Here is a 20,848-nt window from a genome sequence, read left to right on the forward strand (position 1 = left end):
GGAGCAGATTAGCATGCTATTTCATGTCAGGCTTAGTTTTTAATTTTCTATGTGGCTTTTATTCTGTACTGCTTTGTAAGTAAAAGTCTTTACGGTTCACTTTGGGCTTGGTAGTTTCCTGTTTCACCCATGACCAATTGATAGTATTTCAAACAATCTAACTGAAGAGTCTGCCCTACCAGAATTTGGATGCAGATCCATCGTAACGTGCAGTTTTATTTTAGTGTTGGACTGGGGGGTCATTTAACGCTCTGCACATTGCAGAGCTGTGAGTAGAGAAACTAATTGCAAATAGTATGTCAGGAAAAAAAATATTTGATAAAAATAACAAAACAAAACCCAACCACCACCCCAAAACCCATTCCTTTGGCTATGATTTTTTGTGTATGTTTTTACAGTTTATCCTACAAAGCAAAGACTTTTACATGAATAGCTGCCATTCTCTCCATACCTGATGACCAGCCCATACCACTCCTCATGTTTTTGGCCAACCACAGCCCTATACATTGACCACACGGCACCTACAGCGGGTAGAGCCGGTTAAGCGTGACGAAGGAATATCATGCACCAAATGCAAAGTGTGAGAAAGTGACTTCCACCACCTGTTAGCAGCAGTGGAAGAGGCATCACGTAGAGGAAACTGAGCACAATTTCAGCATTGGGATGATTAGGGACAAGGGATTTCCATGCGTTATTCCTATTTCAAATAGCATGCCTCAACAGGAGGGGATGTGAGCAGAGGCACACGTGTTACTGCGAACCCAGCCCCACGTCCTTTGCACTTCAGGAAACTTCACGTTGGACTTGGCTCGACTTGGGTCCGTGGGCTTGGGGATCTGCCTGCCCAGGTGTCCAGGTCCTGCCGCCCAGCGTGGCCAGGAAACCACTCTGCCGCCGAGTGCCCCGCGGTCGGAGCGGTGCCAGGGCCGGTGCACTGGGCCCCTTTCGGACCCCACCGCCGGAGCCCTGCACCCACCAACGCCGAACGCTGCTCCTGCTGCCGCCCGGGCCAGGCCTCGCTCACGGCCCACCCCGGCCGGGCACACCACGCCCGCCGCCGCCTCCCCGTCCCGGCCCCAATGGCAGGGCAGGCCGGGCAGGCGGGGCGCGGGCACTCCCGGCGGCGGCCAGGGGCGGGAGGCGGGAGGAGCGAGGCGCGGCGGGGCCGGGCCGGGCCGGACCGTGCGGAGCCGGCCGCAGTGCAGTGCCTGCACACAGCGCGGCCGGCGGGGAGGCTCCGCTGCCCAGGGAGAATCGCGCCGGTGTTTCTGTCTGACTTTCCCTCCCCCTCTTCTCGCCTGCAGCCCGGGGCATGGCCGGGGCGCCGCGGGGGGAGCTGCTCTCCTTCCGCCACTTCCAGGCCGCCTGCCCCGCCGGGTACGAGTACGGGTACGGCGGCGGCCTGCGCGGTCTCCGGGAACGCGAGTTCCCCCGGCTCCGAGGTACCACGGGCCAGACGCAGGCGTGAGGGGCGGGCGAGGGGTGGGCAGGGCCGTGAGGGGCGGGCCGGGGGCGGGGGAGGCCTGGTCCGGTCCGGGCTTTCCTCGTCCGCGGGCAGGAAGTTTCTGGTGCGAGGGCGCGGCACGGGAAGGGGCGGCCGCTGGCGGAAAGCACCGGCCGCGCCTCGCCGCAGCCCCCTCAGCGGCACGGCGGCGGGCCTGGAGGCCGCCCCGCTCCCTCGCCTGCCGCACAGGTGCCCCGGGGCGGCCGTGAGCTCAGCAGCAGGGTTTGGGAACGGCGACAAGATGCAGAGCGAGATGCTAAAAAGTGTTGGGGGGAGGCAAATCAAAATGGTAAAACAGCCCGTGTCCAAGTAAAGGTTAGACAGGTCTTTGTAAACTGCTTTTGCAGGTTATGTGGATTTCCACTGCCGTCCCCCCAACATTAAACGTTGCTTGCACGTATTACTTCAAATCTATTCGTGATAGATATACTAAAAGAATTGATTTTACTTAAAGAGGTATTGATGCCCATGATACTAGCACTTCAAAATACTTAGGGAGAAAACAGAGTAGAGAGCAGAGTAAATAACACCAGTTGGGATGTCCTGAACCTGTTACTTACGCAACTCTTTCTGTTAGAAGTTTTGCGTTACTGTTCCTTTTTGTCATTTCTTTGAATTTGGGTGATCAAGTGCAAGGGTGGGCTTTCTCACACACGGGTGTTTGTAGTAAAGAATGGAGTTACACTTTGCCTCTAGAGGGATGTGGAAAAAACCTTAATTTCAAGCCACAGTTTGCAGAACTTTTATTTAACTAAGATTCAGTAAGTTAGTTTCACAGTCTGGTATTAGTCACATTAGTTGCATCAGTGAAAGTTTCGTAACAAGAAACTGCTGCTCCTAAATTCAGGCCAAGATTCTGAAAACTGGGTGTTTTGTAACTGAAACATTGTTTAGACATTTAGGCAGATGACTTCTCAAAACTCCTGAGAATCAGGCTCGTTTCTTGTTAGGCTCCCCAGTTTTGAAATTAAGTGTATCTGCTAATGAATGATGTCTGGTCGACCAGTCTGGGTTCCCAAATGGAGGTCACATAGAAAATTTAGAATATTTCCAGAAAAAGATAAACAAAACCAAATACAGGGTATAAAATAGAATATTTTATATAGAATATAGAATAGAATATTCTATAAATCTATTTATATAGAATAGAATATTGTATTATCTCTCATTAGCTAATTGAAATCGCATAATAGCCTATGGTAAGGTGACCTAGGTTGCGAATTCCTTCTGCCCTTTGTTTTCCCCTTCAGAATTTTAATGTGTTACTCAATTCATAAATTGTCACCCATTCATCTTGAAAGCTTGTCACCTCCATGAGGAAGATCAGTGTCCTTAACTGATCACTTTACATACATGCGGTGTCCAGTCTGGGATTCTTGTCTTAAAAACAGGGGCATGTCTCCTCTAGTCAGGAACTTGTGCCTCCCAGTGATACCAGTAATGCAAAAGGAAAGGTGTCCAGGGACAGGTTCCTAGGCCAAGTGCCTGAGGTGAAGTGTCCCGTGCCTCACCTGTCTGTCTCTCTCAGAGCTGACGAGTTGGACTAGTCGCAGCCAGGGTCCAGGAACTGGCTGACAGTGGAGCAGTGTGGATATTAAGCACTTTGCTTGTGCTTATTCCTTGGCCTCCTTTTATTTAGCCATGTAGCTGTATCCCCACTAGCTGAAGGTCTGGACACACTGATGTTGATGTTATAAAATTACTTTTCAAGCTCTAGGTCTTTGTTGCCTTGCTGAAATAAGAAGAAGGAAAGGTGGCTGATGTACAGTTTAGCAGCAACAATAGTAAGTAAAGGGGCCTTCTTCAGGTGACTTACAAAAAAATTAGTGGGAGTTTCAGGCATTTAACTACTTGAGCATTTTCAGTGACCTGCCAAAACATGCAGGTTGGGGGATGAGGCAGAAGTTTGAGATCTCTCGTGGCCTTGGGTCAGCTTTTTGGGTAAGTCCTGATTGTACACTCATTCACTAAGGAACCCGTAGCTGTTCATGGGGTTGATCTCTGCTGGGTGTCTCCCTACTGCACCAAGATGCTGCATTTTAATCCTGCTACTAAAGAGCAATCTTAACTAGTTCCACTAGGCAAAAGAGAATGATCTCTATTTTTAGGTAGTTAACAGTAATGTCTTGCTCTGCCTGTTTATTTGGAGCATGCCTCAAAGGTCATTACAGTTGGATAAAAATCCAGGTTTTGCTGCTCACTTTTTATGTGAACAGAATTTTTTAAGTCCCTGTCTAGATAGCCATGAATTAAGCCTAATACTCAGTTTTGGAAGTGTCATCTTCTTAGGAGCAGCATGTGAGAATGATAATTACTGCATGTCAATGTCTTCTCTTCTTCCTGATTACAGATACTCGGTGGCATCCACTAAGGACATCTTGTACGAATGGTGCTCTCTGGGGAAGGCAGAAACCTTTTCTGTGTTACAAACCTTTGCTGGCATGGTGCTAGTACTTCTGTTGTAGCTCTAGTAAGAATAGTTGCACAAGTGCCTGTTGAGAAGAAAGTACAACAGGTGTGTGTAGGGAAGACTGTCTACAGGACATACTGCAAACCCAGGGTTTTTCAAAGGTGGTCGTCTACCTGTGGTCCTATCACAGACACTGGGAGTTTCACTCTTGGCTCCATCAGAAGGAAAGTTATGCTCATACTGAGTGCATTGGGGATTTCCCCTTCAGGTTTTGTGAAGGGATAAAAGCAACTACTTCCTTGAATCAGCAGGGATCTGTCTGTCTTGGCACAGAAGGCTTACATATTACCTTTTAAGCCAAAGTTTATCTTCACTTTTGTAATTCAAGGGCTGTTAGCTGACAGCTAGAGCAGCCCCTTCTAAAAATATATGTGGAGCCTGTGAAAGGGATCCCTGTTTCACAGGCAGCAGCGTATGCCCAATATGTGACCTTGACTTTAATCTTGTGAGCAGCGTACCCTTATCTGCAGTGTAGGATTGTAAATTGTGCTTTAGAAATGGATAAAGAAATCAGCGGGAGTTTATAGGTTCTGTTGTTAAGTAATGGGGATGAATATGCTTCTGTGATATTTATCATAGCAAAGAAAATATCAGCTTCAGTTTGTATCATGGTTTTAAAAAAGAAAAAGCTGACATGTGATTTGTGATGCGGCATTTAATCCCAAGATACCTTTCTAGTTTCAGTTGTGTGCCAGTATTCTCCTTTTAGATAGCTGTGTCCATTTCAGTCTTGCTTTCCAAGAGCAATAAGCAGTGGATACCCATCCCCCAAATAAAAGCCAGTGCATATTAGCAATCACATACTCTTTAAGGGCTGCTGACTATTTGAAGATAGTCTTTAACTGAGGTAAGAAGCTCTGTTGCATTTAATGTCAAATGCGACACGGTCCCATAATTCAACAAGAGTCGTGTGACAAATCATGTGTTACTGTCGTAGTATGAACATTTGTGATATGTGTGATTACACACAACTAACAATAATAATGTAGCTTGCCTGTTAAACAAAAAAGAAAGGCAAACTAAGCTTCGAGTAACAGAATTAGCCAACTCAAATGTTGTCCCATGGACTGGTCACCTGTACAAGAGCTTATTCTATGGTTCAGTTAAGGAATAGCTGGGTACTGAATCTGACCTTACACAAAAATAAGACTTTTTACTCATATTGCTGATAATTATTTGCACTGAGACTTTTCCTGTAAGTAGGAGAATGGGAAAAGCAGGTCTTCTCCTGCATGTCAGTAGTCCTCAGTGGCTCAGTTTGCAAAGGTCAGCTCTGTCCTCTGAGAATAGAAAAGCCTATCTGTTTTGTCATGTTTGGGGTAATCTAGCATTTTGGCTGATTTTCAGAAGTAGGAAATGCATTCTGGTATGTCAGTTCAGAGTAATTTTGTTGATAGGTAGCTGATGCTCATAATTTATGAAATTTGTAAGATGAGGGTGCAGTGAGCTAGAAGAGTCGTGCTCACCTCTTGATTGCAAATGTAGGCATGACCTCAGTTTCTCTACTGCTGTGTCAGTTTGCTTGCCTTGTCAAACCAGAAATTCTACCAGCCTTGTGTCTGAGGTTTTTTCTTTAAAAAAAAAAAATGGAATATTTTTTATCCTAAAATAATTTGATTTTTTTTTATATACCTACAGAGCGGGTTTTTTTTGGTGGTTTTTTTTTGTTTTTTAGGCCTTTCTATTTGATCTGGTAGCTGTCTTCTGCTTGTGTTTATGTTACTTTCTGCTGATTTCCTAATTATTAATAATTTTTATTTGTGGATGAATCTGTACTTTTTAATCTCTTTTTTTTTCTTGAAGAATAAGTGACTGTGTTCATCAAAACATTTTATAGTTAGCTGCTTTGAGCAGTATTGTTCTTTGAGCAAGTTAGCAATATACAAGTCTCACCATGCTGTTTAAAAACCAGTTTGATAATGAAAAATAAGTTTATTTTGCTTCATTGTTGTCTAAGGTCTGTGCTAAATCAGAAGCAAGGCATGTGACATTTTTTGCTCAGATGCAGTACTTAATTGTGAGTTCCCTGAAGCCCAGCCACCCATTGCTGGCCAGAATTAAGCTAGACATCTACATTCATGGGAGAGACAGCATCTCCCGGAAAGGTAAGATGATTTCACCCACGTGCAGAGATTGGCATATGTTAATGTTAATCCAGCATTTACCTCTCCTGCCCAAAGGCAGCAAAAGCAATGTGTAGGGGAAGGATGAGGCTGCTTTTGTTGTCTCATTGGAAGATTCTGGGTAGTTAGAAAAGCTGCTAATTGTGCTGGAGAGTAAGTCTCACTGAGTTACTTCACCTCTAGCTCATCCTGAACAGAGAAGAAATCTTCTAAACCTCTTGTTTTGGTGTCTAAAGCTGAGAGCTCCTCTTCCTACCACTGTGAAAGGCTTGTCTGCTCTCTCCTCAGCAGCTGTGAGATCACTGCCTGGTAACCTGCTCCTGTTCTCTGTAGTCCCTCTGTCACAATGTGATTTGATTTTGTGTAACATTTTTTCTTCTTTGGTGAGGAAAAGAAAGAAAAAAAAATTATATTTATTGAAGGAGGCTCCTGGTGGACAGTTTGAAATGCTAGAAGACATCTGGGAAGATCCATTTAGTGGGTGGAGAAGGTATCGTAAAAAGAAGCAGTGGTATGGGAAGTGTAACTGCACAACTCCGTGACAATTGCTTTGTAAAAAACAATATATATGCTCATGTAAAGCCTTAATGCTTCCTGTCGATTTCAAGTCAGCAGTAGTTATCTAAATAAGCTATTATCTAAAGAATTGATATCAAAGAGGAAACGTGTATGGAACATAAATTGGATTTAGTACCAAATGCAGTAACAGCAACTGTGTGATAGTTTCAGATGGTTTCCTCTGCCTACACAGAAGTAACACGTACTGTTAAGGAATTTCTTACCTTGCATTTCAGGGTTCAGAAGACCATCGGTGGTCTGCTCTGTGCAGGACTGATCTTTCAGTTGATCACCTGGAGCTGTGTGACCTTTTACACTTCATGATGGACATAGCTCTTAGTGAAGAGGAGTCAGTAATAATTGTCATTGTAATATTTCAGCACTGAAAAAAGTTTTAGTTACTTTGAAGTTTAATTAGAGGAAAAGAATTCCCTGAAAGATACAGGTAATGTCTTCTCTTTCTTGAATTGTGTTACTCAGAGAATACATATAATTCCATTTTCACTTCAGATTTGGTGTTGTAATACCCATATAAAGATGTTCACTGCACCATTTCACTGGCTCTGTAGTCACCTATGCCACAAAGTACAGGACATTTGAAACTGTCTGGAATACAGAAATGTTGAGCAAAAAAGCAAAGTACCAAACCCTATAAACCTGATAGAGTTGACATGAAGTCACAATTTTCAGGTGTATTTTAGAGATAAATAGCTGATCAGTTTGGAATAGATTCTTTACAACAGGAAATAATTATATATAGGAATCAGATTTTTTTAAATCAACATGTAGAGATTAAAAATACTAGATTTGGAAAGATACTTTATGAGGTCCATAGATGCTACAGGGTATCAGCCACCCATTTACAAAAAATTGCACTTTTAATTAAAAGATACGTTATCTCTAAAATTCATGTGTGCACAAGATGTACATTAGTGTATGAAAGGATTGAAACAGACAGGTGTTTTATTTAGAAAAGCACAAGATGCTTTCTTATGCCTTACTGAAAATTGGAAATGCACCAAAATTTTGTTCCTACAAAATCCCACATCAGTGGTGCTTTCTTCCTTCCATTGCCTTTGCTTCCTCTTAGGTTCTCCTGTTGTCCTCCTCTGTTATGATGCTACTGTATGTGAGATGTGTATTGATTTCTTCCCAGCGTATTTCTGTATATTTCTGTACGATGTATATCTGATTTGGTTTGTGGGGTTTTTTAAATATGAAATGTAAGACTATTAATTAAAGAGTGTATGTAAGTTTTCAGACAGATGTGATCTGTTTCTTGTGTCCCTGCACTTCTACTGGAATTTCCTCTGCAAAATCAGAACCTGGCACGTGAAGCTCTTGAAATTTCCATCCTATGTTACGGTAGCAATTCCCGTATCTGAGCTGCTCACCAGAATTCAAGGGTACTCCCAGTCGAAGGACAAAAAGACAAAGAAAGAGTTGAGAGGTCAGTTCTTGTTGATCAGCTTGATTCATTGCATACTTGGTATCGGAGAGATGCTGTAGAGATATCGCTTGGGTGTGAAAAGACCGTCACTGAATTCAGGAAGACCATACTGCAGAGTGCTGCATAGTAAAAAGCACTGATAGGAGAGGTTGATAAATGGCTAGAAGGCACAATATATTTGGAGAGCAGGAGGCTAGTGGGATGCTTAACTCGGAGATGATATTTAGGTAGTAGGATGCTGAGCTCTCAAATGTCTCAGGCTTTTTATAATAGGTTGTCTTGCCCCAAGCCGCAGGAATATTCAATGCAGATGTTTTCCTTTATGTGACACAAAAATACTTGTAAGGTAGTTGTGGGGTTTTTTTTATTTTTATACTTCACTGAACTCAGAAACTTAAGAACGGAACTAAAAAACTTACTCATATAAATATGTCAACTTGAGGTTGGTATAAGTTATTTTTTTAATTTTCCTAAGTTGATAATGCTGATAGTGTTACCATGTCTGCGTACTGATCTGCACACAAACAATTTGGATCACAGACTGGTTTCTGTCACATTTGTTAGGAAACGGAGATGTGGTTTCTGGAGGTAATGTGGAAAAGGTGGCGTCATGAACCAAAGGTGTGGGAAGTGGATGTCAGAGTTGTGGAGAAATGGGGATAGTAGTGCAGGGAGGCATAAAGACAGGCCACAGAGCAGTAAAAAGTTAGACTTCATTAGTTTCATTGCTAATGAGGCAAGTCATTACACTCCTTGGCAGCCCAGATAGACAGATCCTGTGCAGTGATGCTCTTTGCCCCTTCACCTTCTGTCCTGCTGCAGAGAAGTGATGGTCTGTGAGGTACCTGCGATGGGGATGGGACCCCAGCCAGGCAGCTCTTGTGAGAGTGTCATGCAGGAAAGTGTGAAGTTGCTTTTTTCCTGCTATGCGGAATATACATACAAAATTGGAAGGCAGGTCTTTGGGAGAGAAATCTATCTTATTTTCGTCTTCTTCTTTTCAGGTTTATACTGACTCATTCCTCCTTTCTTGTAGCAACCAGGGGAATATGGCTTTTGCAAGAGAAGTAAAAAAGATGTGGTTTCTGTGCTTGTTCAGATTAGTTCCTGGAGCAACAGGATTTAAAATGCTTTTAAAAGAAAGCTAAGAACATGACTGGACAGGATTTTTGTCACTTATGTTCTTCTTAAAGAGATATCCAAGGATGTGATCTTTTGGTGACGTGGTTAGCTGGGGAAGGACTATTACACCACCAAGCTTACTTCTGGCAATGTGCAGAATAATGCCCTAAATTAAAATTCGGAAAGATGACAGGAAACTCGTTTGAACAAATATTCATTAATTAAATTAATGTTGTGTGAATTAATTTCATTAATGCACAATTAAACACTAAATATCATTGTTCGTACCCCTTTGCAAACTTATGAACAGGTCAGGTAAAGTTACAGAGTCATCAGAAAGTTTGTCCCGTAGTTTCTTCCTGAGGAAGAAACTGAAGCCCAGACTTTTCAACATTTTTATGTTCATGCCACATAGTGCATTAAAGTTGTCATAATTCATTAATTTGGAACTGTATCAGTACAGGGTACAAACGTATGTTGCCTTACTTGTAAGAAAAAAGACTTTATATTGCTGTTGAGTGAATGACGCTGTTCATCTGCTCTGCTGTTCATTTCCCAAGTAACTTATTAAGGAGTGTAACTTACTAAGTAACTTGGGAAACGTGATCAGGAGTCACATTTTTATTATTTGTATATCTGCCTATAATTTCTTTCAGTGTAAACAATCAGAATTGTCACAAAACAATCCTCTGTTAGTATGCAACTTTTAAAAAATCTGTCATCGTCTTTGATTCCTCCCACGCTAGGAAAATATTCGTTACAGATTTAATCAATGAGGAGTGTATAAGCCCAGTGAGCAGAATGGGAGACTTGTCTGAACACCCTGCCTTATCTCAGTTGTGATGGACAATTTGCCTTGATAATGCATGTTGCCTTCTCATGAGACTGGATAAAAGCAGATAAATAGAAGTGGTTAACTAGCAAGAACTCCCTGCCTGATGGACTGAATGGAGTAAAATTAAAGACCAGATGGAAAAGGAGCCTTTGCCAGATGCAGACATGATACTTCCCCCCCACACACACACATAAACTCGGTAGCATTGCATGGCTGGGAAGCTGACCAAATTGCTGTTCAGACAAAACTGTGCGTAGATTATTGCACTCTGATGTTATTTGATCATAGAGTTTGTGTTCACAAACAAATGAAACATTTGATTAATGAATAACAGCTTTTAAATGTATTCCCTCAAGAATGCTAATGTCTGAAAAGTAACATATCGTGGAAGGTGGTCATGAAGTGTAGCAATAGGATAATAATCGTCGTCTTAACGCCTTAGCATAGATGTTTAGCGACAGGTACAATGCTGCTGTGACAGCCTAATAATACAAATGCAGAATGACTCGTTGCCCTTATAAAAAGAAGATAATATAATACTACAAGTGAAGAAAAATATATGCCATTTAAGTTCACTGGAAGTGAACTGGAAGACTCACAGTATGTAGAAATAAACTAAAAACTATGTAAGATGATATGTTTTGTGTAACATGACATTATATGCAAGAGACACTAAAAAGGCAAAAATAACCTTTAAGGGATGGCTGCAAAGGTGTATTTTGAAGACAAAGTAAGGAAATAAAGAGAACAACACATCTGAACTGCACCACAGCTGACTCCTTGTTCCCTGGGAGGAGCAACCCCCATGAATGGGACTCACAAACTCCTTTCCATTCTGTTGTTTACAACTATTTCTGATTTGACTGAGGCATATGTCCATGACAGGTTTTTTTCCATTAATGAAATTAAGCCCTCTGTTTTCAGGATTGTTAACTATTCAGTTAATGTTCAATCAGTGAACTTAGTATTTCTTCAAACTTGCCAAGAACAGAAATATAGAAGGAAGGGAGAAAAACTATGAAAGTTGTGGGGTTTTTGGGGTTCATAATGACAATTTAGGATTTGATACTGTGAAGTATTTTCCTTGAGAAGGATTGATCATGAGTCATGATTCCCACTTCAGTTGCATTCCTTAAAACCTCTCAGTGTCTCTAAAACACTGAGCTGAAGGAAGAGGACGGGTATGAGTAAGGGGGAAAGGAGACAGATATCTGGGGACAAAAAGTAAGCTTCTTTAATATTCCTTTTACAACCACAAAAAGCCATTTCAATAGTAACTTTCATAGCTTATTATCAAGTTTAGTTTTAAACATTTCATCTTCTATTTCTTTTGAGGCCTAGGGCTTTTTGGTTGGAAAACAGAATTTAAAGTGATCTTTAGGTGATAAATTACTGCTTGGATAGAAATAGGATTTCTGAGAGTGCAGAAGGAAGTAATGATGATTGCGTTCAGCCTCGGTGAAGCTCATCTGCAGAGCACAAAAAGCATCACTGCACTGCAGGACTGCGGAGCCAGGACTGTCTTCTAGCGTGCATTGCCATGTCCCTGGCTTCATCTGATCTGCTAGGAGAGATCTGCGGACAGAAGATGAAGCCTTCCTGTGGTGCTCTAGGAACCCTCCTGGAGATGTAGGCTGTATGAAAACAAACCCTCCCTCCACCCCATTTTTCAATGTCAAGTTGCCCAGAGGGTCTAGTCCACAGAAATGCTGAGGGGCGAGGCCATCTATTTTTCTTAGAACTCACCCTCTTGGTTATCCTTAGAAGCCTGTGAGAGTATGAGGTTGAGTACTTCTTGAACAACAAAAAAGTATAATGATGAGTTACATCGATATGGTTTTTACTGAGTTTCCTTTCCATCTGGGATTTTTCAAGGGTTGGGAGAAATCTTCCTGCCCCCCAAATGTCAAATTTAAAACCACTTGCTTTCATTGGAATGTTTATATTCTGATTAGCTCTAATGAAAGGCAAAACCAGCTTTTTAGCCTATGGGACCTGAAGCGACTCATTAAAAAAAAATTATGATAACCTCTGTTCCTCTGAATGTGCAGACTGTTCACAGTGTGTAACGCTTGTTTGGAGGCACTCAGTCAATTCTCCGAGCTTTGCATGAGCGTGACAGCTCCTGAGCGATTAAATAGCTGTTACCATCAGAACTGTAATCAGTTTTTCTTCCATTTCTGCAAGTACAGAGAAGGATAGGTGTACTTGTAAAGTGTCATGAGGATTACACTGCAGCACTTTCTGGATAAACTTCAGTGCCACTGAAGTGGGGGAAACTGTACCCAATAATCTCTTGACAGCTGTCATGTTTCCAAAAGTGTCTGATCAGATCTTCAAATCTGAATGCTAGATACCTTGTGGGTGCAGCCAACCTCTAGTCAGTCACTTCTGCTTCTGTTTCCTTCTGTTCTAGTGGTAGAAATGTAATCATGTATAAAACTAACCAAATAGCAGTTAATTAACAATGATCTCCTTCAGTTTTTGTATTTCAATGTTACATGTAAAACTATTTATAATGAGTTGGTATTAGGAAGGTAGGGGTAAACCTGCCCTTGGCTAGTTCCCACTTCTTCAAATGCCTCCAAAACTTCATGTTTATAGAACTTAATGTGTCTTTTAAAATTGTCTGGATTCTTACATGACTTGTATTGAAACAGCATGAGAATTTCTCAAATGAGTAAAACTGATATTTATAATACAGTCATAAAAAGCTTCCAGATATGAGGAGCATGGTGTGGAAAGGATTTCTCTTTTTTCCTTTAGGACAAGAGATTAGATTTTACACTTTTTTTTTTTATATAATCTATCTACTTGACTTGTGGTCTTTCTAGTCAATATGCATCTCCATTTTTTCTTTTGGGGGGAGCCACAGATTGAATTTGCGCATAGTTTGAGAACATAAATAGCTGAGTCCAGAGGAGAAATTTTACTGTTTAGGCTATTAATCTAAATTAGTTGTGGACAGTGTTGTGTGCATTGAATCTACTTCACTGCACTATGTACTCCTTGTGGAATGACTCAGAAGAAAACAGCAGTCCAGTCTAATGGATATAGTCTCTGGATATATGTTGGTTGGGGGTCCCAGCTTGTAGACAGGAATATGATAGGAGAAAAAATGAAACGCTAGAGAAAAAAGGCATATAAGAAAGAAGCTGTTCCTATCAAAACTGATTGTTTCTTACTGTCTTTCCACTGAACAGTCATTACAATGGGTATATATAAAAATATAAACATAAATATAAATACATGGAGATATATATATAAAAATCCATGAATTTTAGTCTCACTGTGGTGAGAACACAAAGTGCCTAATAGTCATCTTTCTTAGCAGAAGGAAATAAAAGTGTTTCAAGTTGGAAGGGGGGCAGGGGGAAATAGATCATGGGGTGGGCATTGGGAAAAATATACACTTAGTGCCTTTCTTGTATCCCTCTGTCAGCACAAGTTGGAGTAGGGAAGCCCATAGTTTGCTCCTGTAGAAAATAAAATTTAAAAAAAAAATCTGTGTACACCGTGCAATAACTGATCTCATGAGGTTCACTTTATCACTTTATCCTGACTTTCTGTGGAGGCAAAATACTGGATATTTGGTTTATACAAAATACTGAGGGATGCTCGCTGTCCATCTGGAAACAAACTTCCTCGAAGCAGTTAGCTCACAGGAAACACGCGTGACATTCTGCGCAGCCAATTGCCTGGGTTCGTTCTAGGTTGACTATTGGGGAGCCATTAATTGCATTATGGTAGTGACTACGTGACATAATTAGGTATCATTACCATTCTGGTATTTATGGCACAAATTTGTAGAGCAGTTTTTAGAAGTAAATAGATTTGGAATTAAACATGTAGAACCAATTGTATGCACTGGGTTAGATGCATTCTTTGAGTTATCATTATGTCAGAATATTTTGACCAAGACTTTTTTTTCCTCCTTGATTGTTTGAATTTTGGATACTCTAATTTGAAAGGTCATGGGGCAGATTGAGACATCTGGCTGAACCAGATTTACAATGGATGTGATCTTACAGTTCTTTGAAAACCAGGTCCTTCTTGAGATAGCTGTAACTAAGGACACAAATGAGGGCACCCTAACATACTAATTTTAAAATTTACATTTTTATTTAAACAATTTGGTTTTATGCTTCTTTTGCTTAGAATTATAATCTTTTCCCTTACATTTTCCAACCCCCTGCCCCATGTCTTGTCCTTTCTGTGCTCCACTGGGAACCTTTACTAAGTATTTTAGAAGGTGGTTTTGATATGTTTAGGTGTTTCATTTTTACGTCTCCTGGGTGATCCTTTTGGTGAAAAATGTTCTTGCAGTTTTGCTAAAAATAAACAGGAATTACAAATGAATTTCATCTTAATGACAAAGAAGTAGCTTTAAAATGCTAGTGATAAGAACCAAAACATACTTTCTTTGAGGGAATATAGTAATATTATGCCCGCAAGCACGAATTCCACAAAAAGTAGAATTTTTCACGATATAATAAGAGCTCATTACAGAAATTCAATCGTATTCTGTCATGTTACTTCTAGTTACAGTTTTTAGACTAGCAAGTCTGAGGAAGTATCTGAAAATTAACAGCACAGAAATTAGCTCTGGAATATTAGGAAATTACTATTACTTTTCCATTCATGATAATACTGTTCGTTATTACTTTGATCATTGTCATAAATAAAGTTCACCTTGCTTAGAATTCCTCTCCACTCTCGCTTCCATGTTACAGAATCAATTCCTGAATTTCTTAGCTTGCATAGCTCTCTACCTGCCACCTGACGTCCTTCTTTGCCTGTGTGAGGAATAGGTGTGCTCAGCAATCTCTGGTTTGCACGGCATTGGTAGAAATGGTCTGTAAAGAAGGACCAGGCTTTAGCATGGGCAGGGAACGCCACCAACTCTAGCACTTTGGTGTGTTTCTGATAGTTACGGAGACTCCAGGTAGGAAATTGGTACTCATACTCAGGATCCAATCCCGTAGTCAGTTCTGGAGGAAGAGTACGCTATGTGTGATTTTATCTTGATAGTATTTTCAAGTATCTTGTGTCATAAACTGAGTAAGACGCATTATATGAATGGTGTGTCTGGTCTTGTCATTTATTCAAATATGGCAAGACTATACATTTTGTGGGGGAAGACCTTGATTTTTAAGTGCCTAATGTTTTCTCAGCTGCCTTGAGGCAAAACACAATGCAGAGTTGTGTTTTTAAGCTCAGAGTTCAGAGATTAGGGAAACTGTGGAATATTTGTTTTTCCATGCATAATCTTTTATTCATTCTCAAAGCTAGCCCAGTGTTAATGAGGCCATTTGTATTTAGTACTTTGAATAATTTATGGTGAAATTATAATTCTCTTTCATTTCTAATATCGTTAGTATTGAAAGAAACCCTTTAATTGAGAGGAATTATACTGTGATTTAGTGAAGCGCAGCAAAATATTCTTTAGGTGTATGGTTATAAAATTGGGATAAAGTTGTAATTGCTTTATTGCTGTGTCCTTAAAAAAAAAAAAAAAAAAAAAGGAGAAGCAAAAGTATCCACTGGAAGGTTGTTACCAAACATGAAATTCTGTATATTTATACCAGTAGCGTCAGTCTATACCAGTAGCATCAGTCTATTATTGGGTTCATGATGCTGAGATATTTGTATTCTCTTAGTACTAGCATAACTCGGATTAAATTCACAGGTGCCCCAAATCCTACTTTTATTTAAACGTAGAGCATCCTGATAAACAAAGTTGCAAAGGAGAAGAGTAGTTGACTGAATGGACTTGCATTGAGCCGAACAGCATTAGAACTCAGACCCCTGTACTGGAATTCTCTAGTGAATGCAAATTTATTCAAGTTAGAAGTATGCCTAACTCTCTTCAAAGATATCCACCACTAACTATGGTTAATGTAGATATTTTAGATACCTTTGTTTTGGTCTGCCTTATTGGGGGGGGGGGGTGGAAGAGGCACTTTAAGTATCTTTTCTTTCTTTACCAAAAAAAGCCCTGACAAAACCCCCTAACTTTGGTATGTTATCAAAAGTTGGTATTGCTTTTGTTGAGTGTTGATGTTGTTCTGTAGATGTTAGTTTTGACTGAGACTGAAAGCAGATGCGATGACTTCTAGGTTATCACTTTGCCAAAAATATCAAAATGTAGTTAGATAAGCAGTAGAGAAGAGAAGGTGGAAAAGAGCTGTAAGGGAAGAGTCTCCAGATTCACATCTGCTTTTCCTTATGTTCTGCTACAAGGAGCAACATGAAAATACTAATTATCCTCTTAAGGGAATACTTATGTACACATATTCATATACCCATCTCAGTACTGCATACACAGGCATATTTGTGCATATTTGTAAATAACGGTGTATAATATGTGCTTGGAGGAAACACTCAATCACCTGGATGCCTTGAATAAACTTCTGGAGCAGTTCTTCATTCGATGTAACTGACTCTAGTAAGCTGATTTATGTCATTCTGAGATTCTGTTGCTGTTGCCTGTTATTATAGCCCTCCTACTCCTTTTGTCAATGGATTATTAAAGATGTTGCACTTTTTGAACTGATACCTGGACTTCTAGAGAGTGCATAAATACCCCAGAGACTGAAGTTTTTCTGTAGATGCCATATGATAAGATAGCAATATGAGCAGTGCAGCATTTCTTATTCAAGAAGGGAAAATTTCACTTGTTTCAAAGGTCATTTAAGCTTCTGTGCAGATCATAACCCAGCTCTTTAACCTGGCCTGGAACCAAAAAGGTAATCAGTGCAGTATGTTTAGGAAGTGCTGATTACAGCGTATTTGTTAATGATTTAACTCATACAGAGTTCAACAGAGCCTCATAATTCCTTCAAAGCCTCAGAATCAGACCTTGATGCATGTTCTCATGTTTCAATGGAGCTTGCTTCTCTTCTGCAGAGGTGAGGTCTCTGTGACCTGAAGGGAAAGCTCTACTCTGGTTCATTGTAGTACAGCTGGAAACTCAATCAGACTTCGCTTGGGTTCCTTTTGACTCACTAGACTCACTAGACTTTAGAAAATACTTTTTTTGTCCTGTTGCAGCCCTTCAGAGGCCTGAGAACCCAACGTCTGAAATGATAATGTCTATATCCAATGTAAGGTAATGCCTCTGAAAAAGCCAGAAGCTCCTTCTAAACACCTATATAGCAGTATCACAGAATCAGAGAATCAGAGTGACAGGTGTTGGAAGGGCCCTCTGGAGATCATCTAGTCCAACACCCCTGCTGGAGCAGGATCACCTAGAGCATATTGCACAGGATTGTGTCCAGGCAGGCTTTGAGTATCTCCAGAGAAAGAGACTCCGCAAGTTCTCTGGGCAGCCTGTTCCAGTGCTCTGTCACCCTCAGAGGAAAGAAGTTTTTTCTCACATTGAGATGGAACTTCCTGTGTTCCAGTTTGTGCCCATTGCTCCTTGTCATAGAATGGTTTGGGTTGGAAGGGACCTTAAAGGTCACAGTTCCAAACCCGCTGTCATAGGCAGGGACACCCTCCACTAGACCAGGTTGCTTAAAGCCTCATCCAACCAGACCCTGAACACTTCCAGGGATGAGGCAGCCACAACCTCTCTGGGCAACCTGTTCCAATACCTCACCACCCTCACAGTAAAGAATGTCTTCCTAACATCTAAGTAAATTTTCCCTTCTTCAGCTTAAAGCCATTACCCCTTGTCCTATCACTGCCTGCCCTTGTAAGCAGTCCTTCTCCAGCTTTCTTACAGGCCCCCTTTAGGTACTGGAAGGCTGCTATAAGGTCTCCCCAGAACCTTCTCTTCTCCAGGCTGAACAACCCCAACTCATCTTTTCCTGTGTTCACAGGAGAGGTGCTCCAGCCCTCTGATCATCTTCATGGCCCTCCTCTGGACTCACTCCAACAGGGCCATGTCTTCCTTGTACTGGGGCCCCCTGAGCTGGACGCAGTGCTCCAGGTGGGGTCTCACAAAAGCAGAGCAGAGGGGGAGAATCACCTCCCTTGACCCACTGGTCACGCTTCTTTTGATGCAGCCCAGGATACAGTTGGCTTTCTGGGCTGCAAGCGCACACTGCCGGCTCATTGTGAGCTTCTCATCAATCAATACCCCCAAGTCCTTCTCCTCCGGGCTGCTGTCATTCCATCCTCTGCCCAGCCTGTAGTTGTGCGTGAGAGTTGTGCAGGACCTTGAATTTGGCCTTGTTGAACTTCATGCAGATCCAATGGGCCCACCTCTCCAGCCTGTTAAGGTCCCTCTGGATGGCACCCTTCCCTCCAGCATGTCTACCACACCACACAGCTTGGTGTCGTTGGCAAACTTGCTGAGGGTGCGCTCAATCCCACTGTCCATGTCTCCGATAAAGATATTAAACAGCACCGATCCCAATAGCAACCCCTGAGGAACACCACTTGTCACTGGTCTCCACTTGGACGTCGAGCTGTTGACCGCAACCCTTTGAGTGTGACCATCCAGCCAATTCCTTATCCACCGAGTGGTCCATCCATCAAATCTATGTCTCTCCGATTTAGAGACAAGCATGTCATGCAGGACAATGTCAAATGCTTTGCACAAGTCCAGGTAGATGACATCAGTATCCAGCAGTAGATTTTTGCTGTCTGAAGTTAGCGTCAAAGTAATGACCAAACCTCCAAAAGCTGTGTCACCTGGTAACAGTCCCTTAGAGAGAGGATCATAAGCTATGTGCTTGTGTCAACAGCTCAAGTGATTTTTAGTTTTCTTTTAGTAAGCTGTAACATGCCAGAGATCAGTGAAATGAAAAAAAATAGAATATCTGGAAGCTGCATGCTGTTATTCCTATTAAAAGCAGGCTGGTTTAGGTAGATTTCTCTGACATACTGCTGCATTCAGGCCTGGTCATTAGGAAGCTGGTATTTTGTTACTTTTGTCAGAACTAGTTAACAAAGCTCTGCAGCTGTCATACTGTCACAGAATTAAAAACTGTGGTTTACTATAACATTTTTTTGATAAATGTACTTTTTCATTCCTAGCACATTTCTGGAAATGGTTGTTGAAGACTTTGAGACTATGCTTGGGAAGACCCCTATTAAATGGAAAATAAACTGTAGAAACTAAGTTAGGCCAAATACAATAAGGTATTAACAGAACATTTATGCTAATGTATAATTACATTCCTATTAAAATACTGACAGAAACCTGTTTGTGTCCGTTATACATTAATTTTTTTAGTGGGAAAAATCTTGTTTTCAAATTAGGTGATGTTTTTTGTATTGAAGTATTACATTGTTTGTGGAGGTATTAGGAAATTATAGTCAGTGCTGAAAAATTTTACAAAGTAATTCTCATTTCGGGAAAAAACCCAAAATAAGAAATACAATTATTTTGTGAGTTGTATTATTGACATCTGTATGTCTAATGCAGTCTGTGAACTTCAGTAAAGGTAAAGCAATTGAGCATAATCTTATCATTTAGATTGGTCTGTTTATAGTTGTGAAAGTTTCACTTGAGGTAGGAGCTTGGATCAAATTACTATAAAGTAAAACTGGCTTGCTCTGTGGGGAATTGGTGCCAAAAGATGTTATGATGGAAAAATGTTTAGATTAACCCAATACATATGCACTAGAAAAGCTTATGCATAGTTTTTCATGCATGCTTCCCACCTCCCTCATAAAATCTCAGTATTTCTGTGTCTTATTAAAATGAAATTCCCACCAAACGTTGTATTAAATCTTAAGTAGTTACTCAGAAGTGATACTGAAACTCCTATACTTAACATTTCTTTTTGCGCTATAGAAAACACACTGAGAAATTGTTGCTATCTCCTGTTTGTGGTTTCAGTTTATGTTGGTGACTGGTCACTGGCGAAAAAGTGATACAGGAGCATTACACATAGACTTTTCAAGCATTAAACCTCTTCCTGGTTTAATAATGCTGGTTTTTTTCTGACTACTAGAACAATTAGGAATATAAACCAGGTAAGAAGTAACAGGAATATAAGCCAAGAGATATGGATGTATTGATCAGAGGAAGTATTTTTCCAGTAAATTAGGGAAAATTTCCAAAATTCTGAGATCTTCTGGAATGTCCATTCTGCTCCCTCACCCCAAGCTCTCCATCTCCCTGTCCCTCTCAGCGAAAGGGCTTCCAGCTGGAAGAGGTACCACTGGGACTGGAATGGCTTGTCAGATTTATCATCCATTAGAGGTAAAGGAAGATGGCATTTTTAGACAGATCAGGTGGAGAGGTGCTACTGGCTTGCCAAGGGAGAAATACCTGCTGAAGCTGAGTGAAGACAGGTATTAAAGCAAAACAATGCTGACATAGGAGATATAAGAATACACTGACAATGAAAAAACGTAGTCTAGAGGTTAAGATGTACTTTCTTACTAGGAGGTTGCGATTCTGAAGCACCGTTCTGGTTTGAGCAAGGTAGACTAACAACCTACCTATTTTTTAGATGGAGGTAGCTTGGTTGATGAGAGTAGTTGAGTGTTGTAGCAAAGGAGGGCCAGGAGAATCTTCTCAGATTTCTCATCTTCTGAGAGTGGGGTTCTGACCAGCCATCCTCACAGTCTTCATTTCACAGTCTTTTAATTTACATACAGTTCCTCTTGGTAACATGGTTATTTGGTTTTACATGTTTGTCTCTGAAAGATAGTCCAAATTTATGCTGAAGGAAAACTTATGTTTCACTTATGTTTATATCCCTGAAATTGATCTTCCCTATCTGTTCCTGGCGATGGATTGTTTGCTGTATAAATAAATCAAGGGCTGTAATTGTGGGGAACCTCACGTACACAGAATTGTCAAGAACTTCCACTGGAGAAT

The 20,848-nt window shown here is 41.0% G+C and overlaps 1 protein-coding gene across 3 annotated transcripts in view; it reads left to right on the plus strand.

The window, feature by feature from the left end:
• Positions 1–1,158: 1,158 nt before the first annotated feature.
• MOCOS (molybdenum cofactor sulfurase) overlaps positions 1,159–20,848 on the plus strand; it is a 235,268-nt gene continuing 215,578 nt past the window's right edge. The window contains exon 1 of one of the 3 annotated variants that reach the window (XM_075744682.1): positions 1,159–1,442. In XM_075744682.1, coding sequence (XP_075600797.1) covers positions 1,313–1,442 — 130 coding nt within the window. In that variant the 5' untranslated portion in view covers positions 1,159–1,312. The remainder of the gene's footprint in view (positions 1,443–20,848) is intronic. The other 2 variants (XM_075744683.1, XM_075744685.1) reach the window with 2 other exon arrangements.

The sequence above is a fragment of the Balearica regulorum genome, chromosome 2 (assembly GCF_011004875.1).
Source record: "Balearica regulorum gibbericeps isolate bBalReg1 chromosome 2, bBalReg1.pri, whole genome shotgun sequence".
NCBI classification, from domain to species: domain Eukaryota; kingdom Metazoa; phylum Chordata; class Aves; order Gruiformes; family Gruidae; genus Balearica; species Balearica regulorum.